Here is a 13,461-nt window from a genome sequence, read left to right on the forward strand (position 1 = left end):
GAGCTAAGAGTTCGAAGCCATTCTTACGATCTCAGTGAATCCTACCTCTCAGGCAGTCACAGACCATGTCCAGAGACAGAAACTGCACTGGGGTTTATCTCTGAGGCTTAGTTCATCCTCACAGAGGTCACAGGGCATACAGGTTGAGCGAGTTATCATGAAGTGGAGTGAAGTTCAAAATTAAACACTGACCAACTATTAAAGCCTTGACATTTCTCTCATGTCTTTGTGTGATTGTCCAATCAACTGTAGACCACTGAGCACATTCATGGCATGTTTATATTCAGCCACACCTACAAAAACCATAAAAGGCAAAGCTCACAGAGAGCCAAAGACAAGCATGATGACTAAATGGTGAAGGAGTACTTCTTAAGCACAGCGTGTCTCACAGTAATACAGCTCAGCCACTGCAGTGCATCAGCTACCTTACATACACACTACATTCACTTGCTATGGGGTGCCAATACTTTTGTCCTATTTTCTAAATTCTTTCAAAACAAATTTTTTTTTCCCTTTCTGGTAATTTATATGAAACAACTGAGTTTCTGAGTCTCCTCAGGAGTGAAGTAATACAAACGAAACTTTTCAGCACAGATTTTCTTTGTGCTAATGTTCCTGTGATTGATTTACGAATAAATGTTTTTATCTTGTTTGATAAACCAGATGCATTTGCATTTGCAGTGAGGACATTTAGTATTTTTAGGTCCATAGAAAGGGCCAAATACACACACACACACACACACACACACACATGTAAGGGTGGAGTGTATCTTTGCCTTGACACTTTCTAGCCCTTCAGTCTGTCCTCCATTTACAATTTACTGTAATCATTAACTGTTACACCTCAAGCTATTAAACTGTGTGTGTGTGTGTGTGTGTGCTGAATGTTTCTTGAAATTTAGTTTAGAATCATAGTTACTGGAAACTTGTATATATACAGTATACACACAAGTGTGTGTTGTTCAATTTCTGCTCAGCACAAACACCCAACAGAAGCACAAAGAAAAAAAGTGGAAAATGTTCAGAAGCAAACTCACCATCACCATCATCATCATCATCATCATCATCATCATACACCAGTTAATCTTAAGTGTGAATGTTGGTGTGTGTGATGGAGGCAGATTTAAAGCCTGGTTGATTCACGTGTGTGTGTGTGTGTGTGTGTGTGTGTGTGTGTGTGTGGATGTTTTCATATGCTGCACCAAAGCCATGTGCATGTGGCCCTCATTATTTCCCCGTTGTTATAAAATCTAAAAATCATTTATATGCAACCTAAAATCTTTTAATAATTAAACTTACAGCTCAGTGGGGGCAAGCGTATTCAAAAACTGAATGTGAAAGTGTAATAATTTACTAAACAGCAGAATAAAGAGTGTGAACTTTTTATAACTTCTTTAGAGTTTTTGTCATGATAATTATATGATATGCAGGATAACTCTTTCACTGTGAACCGTTTTTTCCTGTTTTGTAACATAAGATTTTAGCTTTTGTTCAGAAATACACTCAGAGACTCATCAGAGCAAAGGAACTGTAAAAGGTTCTAAAGTGTACTTACTTTGTGTTTTTGTCGATTTATATTTTATTGTTTTATATATACATTTTTATATTTGGATTTAGACTTACTCTGTATTTGAGTATTTCTTATATTTGTACAGCAGGTCAGCTGGCATGTGTGTGTCTGTGTGTGTGTGTGTGTTTTTTGTTCTTTTTTGTTTGATTATTGTCCTTATAGTTATTTTATATTTCATATTATATATTTTCTGTAAGGAAATTTAATGTTTATTTAACATTTATGGAATGAGTCTCCAGTGTCAGGGTTATGTATAATAATAATAATAATAATAATAATAATAATAATAATAATAATCATCATCATCATCATCATCATCATCTAGATTTGACAGTAAATGTCTATATGTACAGTTAATTCTGAATCTGCAGTCGAGACAGACTTAATATCTTTGTATGTGGAAATGAGGTCTCAGAAACTTCTTTCAAAGATATAAAGCTCTAGCCTTTGACAGGATTTCAGGTAGAGAGGGAAAGTGTGTGTGTTATTGGAGCTCGGGGCCGAGTGTGTGTGATAAACACTGCTGTGAGTGAAAACACCAAAAACAACCTGATCCTAAACCTGCCAGAATGACATCTTATCACCAGCGGGTTATAAACCTCCATCCATCATGGTTAATAATTCAGAGACGGTAAGCTATAAAATGTCACTTCTGTAGATACATTAAGGCAATAAACCTTTAAAAACTATTCCAGTTTTATTTCATTCACCGTGATTAATGATCTCCGACTGTCTGATCTCCAACACAAAAGTCTCTGTGTATGAATGTATTACGTCCAGGATCAGATGTACTACATTATCACAACCGTCAGCATTGTGTTGTTAAAAAACACTGTAGATTGGGACTCTGTGGATGATCAGCTGCAGACATTTTTAATATTTCCAACATAGATCTCAGATACGGTCCAAAAACATGGCTCCTGTCTTAAAAGGAACAAAAGAACACATTACAGTTTGTCATGGTGTACAGAAAAGAAATAAACCTTTCATTATAAACCGAACAATTTGTGAATTTTGGAGTGGTACAACCAAAACTTTCATTTCTATAGAAAACTCTATGAAGTTTTCATTTATGCTTGCTAATAATACGAGTAGTCGTTAAACACTCAGTCGGTTATGTGAACAGGAAATACACAATAAACAAAAAAAAAGCCTAACATCTTATCAGATGAAATCTTGCTCATTTCCTTGTTTTCAACAATGGTCATTTTCCATTGCACAGAAGTTCTAACTTTTCTTTAGCTAACTTCCTGAGTCATGTAATCCTATGTGACCCCAAGTTCTTACTTTCTGAATGTTCTGGACACTCTATATGGCCAAAAGTATGTCCACACCTGATCATCACACCTATATGTGATTCTTCCCTGAACTGTTATCACAAATTGGTAAGCGCACAATTATACAAGATGTTTTTATATGTTTTATCATTACAGTTTCCCTTCATTGAAACTGAGAAGCCCAGACCTGTTCCAGCATTACAATGCCCCTGTGCACAAAGCGAGAACTTGAGTGTCCTACACAGAACCCTGACCTCAACCCCACTGAACACGTTGGGAACGAACTGGAACACTGACTGAAACCCTGACCTCACTAACACTCTTCTGGCTGAATGACCACACATCCCCACAGCCATGCTCCAAAATCTGGTGGAAAGCCTTCTCAGAAGAGTGGAGCTTATTATATCAGCAAAAGGGGAAAGAGATCTGGAATGGGATGTTTAACAAACACGTGTGGGTGTAATGGTTAGAGTGTACATACTTTCGGGTATAAATTGTACATTTTTATCTCAGTAGACCTTTCAGGAGGAGGTCAGTAAAAATGTTCATGGACAGTTTATCACCTTACTGCAAGTTGGACTGGAAACCTGAACTACAGAAGTCCAGGGTTTCCCCAGAACAATTCAGCATTCATAGGAACGATTGAGTTTTTCAAACAAATTAGATTACTTTGCAGATAGTCATTAAAATGCAGTTTGGAGCTGAAAATTAGGTTTAGGTGACACAGTTGTCGAACACTGATATGACATGAGGTTCTTTTTTGTTTGTAATCTAATTAATTCTCCTCTGTCTCTCTCTCTTTGATCATTAACCCAGGGGTTTTATCAGGTAAGGTCCATGAAAAATGTTCGTTTACGATACTGAAGTAAACTTTAACACGAAGCGACTGACAAACTGATCAGATCTTAATATGAGGGCGCGCGCGCGCTCTCGCTCTCTCTCTCGCTCGCGCTCTCGCGCTCTCTCTCTCTCTCTTCCGGAACACGCGGAGCTGCTCGCGCTACATAAAACTTTGGACTGTACCATTGTAGTTAAAAGCGTAGGGGAGGAAGGGAAAAGAGCGATAGAGATTTTGGCTCCGTCCAAAACACTGCTTGTGTTACAAAGGTATAACAAATTAGTACACGGCCCAAAGTAGCTCACTCGTATGACACACTTTGTAGTGCGGCAGTGTTCGATTTTAGACGTAACCTCTGAATCCCGCCGTGGTTCCGCCTCGGCTCGCGTGAGGAAACGGGACTATTTGCGGAATATAAAAGATGAACAAACTTCAGCTTGCGTTATGCAACAGTCGCTCTGCCTGGACTGCCGTCTCGTGACGCGCACGCCGACTTTATGGCACAGTTTCTCGCATAAATCCTCGGTGTCCGTGCGTGCCCGTGCTCAGCGCGTGCCCCGCCGTGTGTTCTGCTGGGCTTCACTTCTTGTACCGAGCTCTGGTGTGCGCGCGCGTGGCTCAGTCCCTGCCTCCCCCCGTCTCCTCTCCCGGTGTCCACGAGCGTCTGCACACAGCCATGGCCGGAGAGAGCACGGATCAGCGCGCGCTGCAGTACGAGCAAACTTTGGTGAGTTCACGGTCAAGTTTCCCTTACACTGCGCGAGCGCTTTAGCTTTAACTGGATAGTTCACTTTGCACTGTTCACTGCGTGTGTGTGTGTGTGTGTGTGTGTGTGTGTGTGTTTTTGTTTGTTTATTTCTCTGTTTGTTTGTTCTTGTTGTCCAAGACTGTTACGGCGCGCGCGTTATTATTACAGTCGCGTGCTGTAGAGACAGTACAGGAATAGAAGAACGTTTATCAGTTGTTGTTATTATTATTATCTTTTTCATTTCTGCATACTTTATATACGTCTTCATTTTATTCTTTTACTCACTGCTTTCCTTTTTTCTTTTGTTTCTAGATTCTTTTATTCTCTCTCACTTCGATTACGGTTTAATTATTCAGTCTCTTATTTGCTCATGTCTTTCTCATGTCTTTGCTTTTATTTGTTCTTGCTCAATTTCATCTTTTTATTTATTTATTTATTTATTCATTTATTTATTTATTTATTTAATATACTTTTTTTTCTTTTTCATTTATTTATGTATTTTTACTCACTTTTTTCTTAAGATTCCAGACCCCTGACTACTGACTTCAAACTACTAACTCAGACCCCTGACTCTGAAATACTGATTTAGACCCCTGACTCTGAACTACTCACTCAGACTACTGACTACTGACAGAAAATAAACTCAACAGACAAAGCACGGCCAGTCAGACATGCTGTTTATTCTTTTATTTAACAGTTTATTTATTTATTTATTCATTCATTCATTCATTCATTTATTCATTTATTATGTTTGCTGCATGTTGGTTTAAACTAAAATCCTTCGATTCTCCATTAGTGCCTCTGAGTAATCACAGCAGTGTATGATGTGGAGCGTCTGATTTCATGTTGAAATTTTACATTTTATCTTTAAGACCGTAAAAAGATTTTAACATTTAATTCTCTCATTCAGTGTTACATTTTTAGAAATCTTATATTTCTTTTTAATTTTAGGAAAATGGAATTTTTTGATGTATTTACCAGCTCTAGAGCTCAAAGATTTAATTCACTTCACTATTTATTTACTTTTATAGCGCTTTTAATTTAATAATGGTTATTATCACAAAGCAGCTATTTCATATCACGAAGAAGAAGACCGATAATCTCCTGACTCCTGAAGATTTTATACCTGCCCTGATTTATCAGCTAGCCCTGATTTAGAAGTGTGTGTGTGTGGGCAGATAAGCCTTTGTGTTTGTCTAGTTAGAGATGACAGGCCTCATTTCTGTGCAGGAGCTTGAGCCGCTATGGGACGAGCTGTCCCCGAGACCCACACACACACACACACACACACACAGTGCCTTTGTCTTGCAGCTGGAGTGTGTGTGTGAGAGAGAGCTGAAAGGATTCTTAGTTTGTCACTGATGCTTTCTGAGTGCTGAAGCCTCCCACAGATCCTCATGCAATGCTGACAGCAGTTTCTATGCAGCAAGGCATCATGGTTAGGGCTGTCCTGAATCACAGAATACTGACAGAAAAATGTATTTTTATCTAGACTTCTTACCACAACATGTTGATTTTAAACACAGCATTACACAAACAGGAAAAAGTCACAGTAATCATGGGTACACTCCAGCGTGGTCAGGTGTTGCACTCTGATTGGTCAGAAGGTGTTGATTAAGTTTCTCTTGTGTGTATATATTGAAGACATTGGCTATATTGTGTAATTAAAGTAATCTAATCTAAGCTCTGCTGCTGAGCGGGGATTGTGGGATATGGAGTGTGAGACAATTCAAGATCTTTCTTTTTGACATTCCTTTCTTCTTTCTTTCGTCTTCCAGGGCGAGTCATTGTCTAAAAATAGATTAAGTAGTTTCTTTCGCTCTCTGTACATGTCAGGTCTGATCACTTATTGTGGCAGATGGCCAAAAAAATGGTTGTGTGCGTGTCTCAGCAGTGGTGTCTATTTGTTCCTCTACTTTATAGTCATATCTTTAATTGTTCTTTTGCTTGTAGAAGGTTAGAAGGCCTTAATCTTGTGTGTGTGTTACATTGTGTCATCCAAGTGAGATTACAGCAGCTGTTTGATCTAATGCCTGCATAGTTTTCCTGTGTGTGTGTGTGTGTGTGTGTGTGTGTGTGTGTGTGTGTGTGTGTGTAAATGTATGTAGGCTTTATGCTTTTGTATACTTTAGTAAACACGAGGACATTGTTATGGTTTCTTCTTTCCGTAACAGTAAGTAAGTAACTACAAAGCAAAGAGACTTCAACTTTCCTGAAAATGTCACAAAAACAACCTTAGCTATAGCTATAGAACATAAAATTAGCTAGCTGTTTACTGAACCGAGCTTAATTGCTTGATTTTATTTATTTATTTATTTATTTATTTATTTTCTATTCATGCGGATGGAGGAAGTAGTTTGGTGTAAGGTTAGCTAGCAATTAAACATTTCTGTGTCCACAGCAAGGCTTTGACGGATGCCGAAACACAACCACATCATACCAAAACCATGATGATGGTCAAAACCACATCATACCAAATGAATTATATCATAATGATGCCCTAACACCAGTAACCATGGTAACCTACCTGACTGGTACTCTTTAGATGTTGATTAAATGTTTTATTGTAAATATTTGTGTAATTGACTACATTTTTTTCATGCAATATAATTAGGCATCGATCCAAAGTCTCTCACACACACACACACACACACACACACGTGCTCTTACACAGGGATGATAAATATCGAAGCAGGGAAGTCTGTCCCTTGGTAAAAACAGATCAGAGAGAGTAAATGAGAGAGAGTGAGTGAAAGAATGAAGGACAAACAGACCACAACATAAAGTAAGTGTGTAGTTGCTGGCCACAGTAAACACAGGACAGTCCAAATTAAAGCTAGTTAAAGGTGGAAATGACCCTGTGTGTGTGTCTGTGTGTGTGTGTGCGCACTATTTTGATCCTTCTTAATTCGAGATGTTTTTAAGTTGTTTCCTCTCCTTTTACAGCACAGCATGCTCAAATATATTAAAGTAAATCTATGCTAATTAGGTGATGATTGCCCGTTTTCAAAAAGTTATATTTTATTAAGTTTAGAATCTTGGAATCATGTTCATTTAAGTTTTAATTTTTAATGAGATTTAAATGTTTTAATTTATTTAGGATCATTTCCAAGAATATAATCTGGCAAATAAAATTCTAATAGGTGTTATGGGAGGAGGGGTGGAGCAGAGGCGGGGTTATGCAAATGTTCACACTTAAATGTTTTAAAGTGATCCTGTAGATATAAGTCTATAAGTAAATTAAAAAGAGTTAAATTGCATAAAATGTGCTTAGATTTCTTTTGGATTTATTTTGAAATTTAACTTTTTTAATTAAAAAAATGCCTTAAAAAGAAAGTAGAGTGGATCTAAAAACCTGGACACAGCTGAAAAAAACAAACACAAAAAACAGATCGATCATATCAGATCTTTCTCCAGCTTCAATGTGAAATTACCTCGTATAAAATGAAGTGGAAAAAGAATCATGGGAATCATCATTATGGGAAGAAGGGTAAATGACAGTAAGTGTGCACACCTCTGAACTAACAGCAGGCTGAAACAGCTTCTGATTTTATTCCACAGCTCTTCTTCCTGGGTAAGAGTCTCTCAGTGTGGTACATCTGGACTTCTCATTCTTTATAACTAAAAGATTCCAGATCCATCAGATTGTAAGGGCATCTCCTGTGCACAGCCCACTTCAGGTCACCCCTCAGATGTTTAGCTGTATTCAGCTCTGATCTGGATGAAATTCTTGAGGTCATTGCTGAAATTTCTGTTTATCTTGCTCTCTGACACCTGAAGTGTTTGCACTGAAACCAGCTGCTATTTGTAGCTATTCATGATTCCTTGGATAAAAGCATCACCTCCAGCATGCTGCTCCGTGGGAATGGGGATCTTCTGGTGATGTTGTTTTTTAACCTACACCTACAGGAATTATGGAATAATTCCACCCTTCTACGGTCACCCCACATGGTTTGGGTTGATTTAGTTGAGTTTGGGTGTGTTTTGTGAGAAATCGGTACGTCTCAGTTCTTCCTGCAGCTCCTGTAATGTGGCTGTAGGTCTCTCTGTCTCTCGGCAGCCTTCCAGGTAAGTTTTTGTCTCTGCCTTTTATAAATGTTGGAGGGAGTGACGTCCTGTTCTCAGTGATGTCACTGTGGTGCTCCATGTCCTCTATCTGTTATTGATGGATCTTATGGTGTACCACTAGACATCTGATGCTTTGGAAATTGTTTATATTCCTCTCCTGATCAAAATTCTTCAACAAGTGAGATACCATATACCAGAGATAGAGATACCATGAATGCTTTGTGAGCTCTTTGTGGACCATGGCATCAGCGGTCAGATAAAACAACCAGAAGAAAATCTTACAGAAACTGCTGATCTTTATTTGTGTTTAATCAGAATATAGCATTGACAGCGATATGATGATTACTTTAAATGTGAGAAGAAATGTGATTGGTTCATTCTGAATACTGCCACATCCCCTGTGATAAAAGGATGTGTAAACTTATGCTACCACGTTATCGTACCCTAAATGTTTCAGATTCAAGTGTTTTTCTGCTTAATTTTCAGATGTTGTAATTTCACAGAGAGGTTGGAGAAAGTCGGACATGACTTGATCTTGGTTTCATTTCTTTACATCACAAAAACCTACAGAAATTTTAACAGGGTGTGTAGACTATTAAATCCATTGTACATAAAAGACATTAACTTAAAAACCACTTTTCTGGAATTTCTGACTATTAAATGAAATAATAGTAAATATAAGGTTGTAGGATTTAAATCAGGGGTAAGGTTCTACACTCCGGCCTTAAGTTTGTCAAGGACTTCTGGAGAATCAATATTTATAACTCTTGAGGCTTTAAAAATGTAAAAATGATAAGATTTTAATCCTGAATTAAATAAGCTTGTTGTGAGTACAATATTCAGACTTGGAACTCAGTTATGTAAAAAGAAATGTATAGAAGGTGAGTGTAAAAAGTTTAGACTGAAAAACTAAAACCTAAAATCATGGAGAATGTAGTACTCTAAACAGTTACATGTTTAAACCAAAAAAATAATAATAATTGTGTTAATTAATAAATCATTTTAAGCCTAAACTCCGTAGTGAAGGTTTGAGGAGTGGCACAGGTTCAGTACTTTAAGACTCGTGTCTCCTGACCTGAACCTGTTTTACCAGCATGCAGCGTGAGGAACAGGACCTGTGAGGTTAAAGGTCACAGACAGCACTGATATATCTACAGGTCCGTCTTGTTGAGTGAAAAAAAACAAAAAACAAGCCATTAAATCCCACAGAGCTGCAAGTACACACACACACACACACACACACACACACACACACACACACACTGCAGTGATGTGGTGGGGTGAGACGTCACAGTGTTGTAGTTTCTCAGAGTCCCTTGTTATGAGTGTTAGAGAGTGTGTGTGTGTGTGTGTAGACGAGTGTTAGAGAGTGTGTGTGTGTAGACGAGTGTTAGAGAGTGTGTGTGTGTAGACGAGTGTTAGAGAGTGTGTGTGTGTAGACGAGTGTTAGAGTGTGTGTGTGTGTGTGTGTAGACGAGTGTTAGAGAGTGTGTGTGTGTGTGTGTGTGTGTGTGTGTGTGTGTGTGTGTGTAGACGAGTGTTAGTGTGTGTGTGTGTGTGTGTGTGTAGACGTGTGTTAGAGAGTGTGTGTGTGTGTGTGTGTGTGTGTAGACGAGTGTTAGAGAGTGTGTGTGTGTGTGTGTGTGTAGACGAGTGTTAGAGAGAGTGTGTGTGTGTAGACGAGTGTGAGAGAGTGTGTGTGTGTGTGTAGACGAGTGTGAGAGAGTGTGTGTGTGTGTGTGTAGACGAGTGTGAGAGAGTGTGTGTGTGTGTGTAGACGAGTGTGAGAGAGTGTGTGTGTGTGTGTAGACGAGTGTGAGAGAGTGTGTGTGTGTGTGTGTAGACGAGTGTGAGAGAGTGTGTGTGTGTGTAGACGAGTGTGAGAGAGTGTGTGTGTGTAGACGAGTGTGAGAGAGTGTGTGTGTGTGTGTAGACGAGTGTGAGAGAGTGTGTGTGTAGACGAGTGTGAGAGAGTGTGTGTGTAGACGAGTGTTAGAGAGAGTGTGTGTGTAGACGAGTGTTAGAGAGAGTGTGTGTGTGTAGACGAGTGTTAGAGAGTGTGTGTGTGTAGACGAGTGTTAGAGAGTGTGTGTGTGTAGACGAGTGTTAGAGAGTGTGTGTGTGTGTGTGTGTGTGTGTGTGTGTGTGTGTGTAGACGAGTGTTAGTGTGTGTGTGTAGACGAGTGTTAGAGAGTGTGTGTGTGTGTAGACGAGTGTTAGAGAGTGTGTGTGTGTAGACGAGTGTTAGAGAGTGTGTGTGTGTGTAGACGAGTGTGTGTGTGTGTGTGTGTAGACGAGTGTTAGAGAGTGTGTGTGTGTGTAGACGAGTGTTAGAGAGTGTGTGTGTAGACGAGTGTTAGAGAGAGTGTGTGTGTGTAGACGAGTGTTAGAGAGAGTGTGTGTGTGTAGACGAGTGTTAGAGAGTGTGTGTGTGTGTAGACGAGTGTTAGAGAGAGTGTGTGTGTGTAGACGAGTGTTAGAGAGAGTGTGTGTGTGTAGACGAGTGTTAGAGAGAGTGTGTGTGTGTAGACGAGTGTTAGAGAGTGTGTGTGTGTGTAGACGAGTGTTAGAGAGTGTGTGTGTGTGTGTGTGTGTGTAGACGAGTGTTAGAGAGTGTGTGTGTGTGTGTGTGTGTGTAGACGAGTGTTAGAGAGAGTGTGTGTGTGTAGACGAGTGTTAGAGAGAGTGTGTGTGTGTAGACGAGTGTTAGAGAGAGTGTGTGTGTGTAGACGAGTGTTAGAGAGAGTGTGTGTGTGTAGACGAGTGTTAGAGAGTGTGTGTGTGTGTAGACGAGTGTTAGAGAGTGTGTGTGTGTGTGTGTGTGTAGACGAGTGTTAGAGAGTGTGTGTGTGTGTAGACGAGTGTTAGAGAGTGTGTGTGTGTAGACGAGTGTTAGAGAGTGTGTGTGTAGACGAGTGTTAGAGTGTGTGTGTGTGTGTGTAGACGAGTGTTAGAGAGTGTGTGTGTGTGTAGACGAGTGTTAGAGAGTGTGTGTGTGTGTAGACGAGTGTTAGAGAGTGTGTGTGTGTGTAGACGAGTGTTAGAGAGTGTGTGTGTGTAGACGAGTGTTAGAGAGTGTGTGTGTGTGTAGACGAGTGTTAGAGAGTGTGTGTGTGTAGACGAGTGTTAGAGAGTGTGTGTGTGTGTAGACGAGTGTGTGTGTGTGTGTGTGTAGACGAGTGTTAGAGAGTGTGTGTGTGTGTAGACGAGTGTTAGAGAGTGTGTGTGTGTAGACGAGTGTTAGAGAGTGTGTGTGTGTGTGTAGACGAGTGTTAGAGAGTGTGTGTGTGTGTGTAGACGAGTGTTAGAGAGTGTGTGTGTGTAGACGAGTGTTAGAGTGTGTGTGTGTGTGTGTGTAGACGAGTGTTAGAGAGTGTGTGTGTGTGTAGACGAGTGTTAGAGAGTGTGTGTGTGTAGACGAGTGTTAGAGAGTGTGTGTGTGTAGACGAGTGTTAGAGAGTGTGTGTGTAGACGAGTGTTAGAGAGTGTGTGTGTAGACGAGTGTTAGAGAGTGTGTGTGTGTAGACGAGTGTTAGAGAGTGTGTGTGTGTAGACGAGTGTTAGAGAGTGTGTGTGTGTAGACGAGTGTTAGAGAGTGTGTGTGTGTAGACGAGTGTTAGAGAGTGTGTGTGTGTAGACGAGTGTTAGAGAGTGTGTGTGTGTAGACGAGTGTTAGAGAGTGTGTGTGTGTAGACGAGTGTTAGAGAGTGTGTGTGTGTAGACGAGTGTTAGAGAGTGTGTGTGTAGACGAGTGTTAGAGAGTGTGTGTGTAGACGAGTGTTAGAGAGTGTGTGTGTGTAGACGAGTGTTAGAGAGTGTGTGTGTGTAGACGAGTGTTAGAGAGTGTGTGTGTGTAGACGAGTGTTAGAGAGTGTGTGTGTGTAGACGAGTGTTAGAGAGTGTGTGTGTGTAGACGAGTGTTAGAGAGTGTGTGTGTGTAGACGAGTGTTAGAGAGTGTGTGTGTGTAGACGAGTGTTAGAGAGTGTGTGTGTGTAGACGAGTGTTAGAGAGTGTGTGTGTAGACGAGTGTTAGAGAGTGTGTGTGTAGACGAGTGTTAGAGAGTGTGTGTGTAGACGAGTGTTAGAGAGTGAGTGTGTGTGTGTGTGTAGACGAGTGTTAGAGAGAGTGTGTGTGTAGACGAGTGTTAGAGAGTGTGTGTGTGTAGACGAGTGTTAGAGAGTGTGTGTGTAGACGAGTGTTAGAGAGTGTGTGTGTGTAGACGAGTGTTAGAGAGAGTGTGTGTGTGTAGACGAGTGTTAGTGTGTGTGTGTGTAGACGAGTGTTAGAGAGAGTGTGTGTGTGTGTAGACGAGTGTTAGAGAGAGTGTGTGTGTGTAGACGAGTGTTAGTGTGTGTGTGTGTAGACGAGTGTTAGTGTGTGTGTGTGTAGACGAGTGTTAGAGAGAGTGTGTGTAGACGAGTGTTAGAGAGTGTGTGTGTAGACGAGTGTTAGAGAGTGTGTGTGTGTAGACGAGTGTTAGAGAGTGTGTGTGTAGACGAGTGTTAGAGAGTGTGTGTGTGTAGACGAGTGTTAGAGAGTGTGTGTGTGTAGACGAGTGTTAGAGAGAGTGTGTGTGTGTAGACGAGTGTTAGAGAGAGTGTGTGTAGACGAGTGTTAGAGAGTGTGTGTGTGTAGACGAGTGTTAGAGAGTGTGTGTGTGTAGACGAGTGTTAGAGAGTGTGTGTGTAGACGAGTGTTAGAGAGTGTGTGTGTGTAGACGAGTGTTAGAGAGAGTGTGTGTGTGTAGACGAGTGTTAGAGAGAGTGTGTGTGTAGACGAGTGTTAGAGAGAGTGTGTGTGTGTAGACGAGTGTTAGAGAGTGTGTGTGTGTGTAGACGAGTGTTAGAGAGTGTGTGTGTAGACGAGTGTTAGAGAGTGTGTGTGTGTAGACGAGTGTTAGAGAGTGTGTGTGTGTGTAGACGAGTGTTAGAGAGTGTGTGTGAGAGGGAGAGAGTGTG

The 13,461-nt window shown here is 40.4% G+C and overlaps 1 protein-coding gene across 2 annotated transcripts in view; it reads left to right on the forward strand.

Moving 5' to 3' along the window:
• The first annotated feature begins 3,940 nt into the window (after nucleotides 1-3,940).
• Nucleotides 3,941-13,461, forward strand: part of LOC131367853 (chloride channel protein 2-like) — a 96,950-nt gene continuing 87,429 nt past the window's right edge. The window contains exon 1 of one of the 2 annotated variants that reach the window (XM_058413444.1): nucleotides 3,941-4,412. In XM_058413444.1, the coding sequence (XP_058269427.1) occupies nucleotides 4,362-4,412 (51 nt within the window). In that variant the 5' untranslated portion in view covers nucleotides 3,941-4,361. The remainder of the gene's footprint in view (nucleotides 4,413-13,461) is intronic. The other variant, XM_058413445.1, reaches the window with a different exon arrangement.

This window comes from Hemibagrus wyckioides, linkage group LG17 (genome assembly GCF_019097595.1).
Source record: "Hemibagrus wyckioides isolate EC202008001 linkage group LG17, SWU_Hwy_1.0, whole genome shotgun sequence".
Lineage (NCBI taxonomy): Eukaryota > Metazoa > Chordata > Actinopteri > Siluriformes > Bagridae > Hemibagrus > Hemibagrus wyckioides.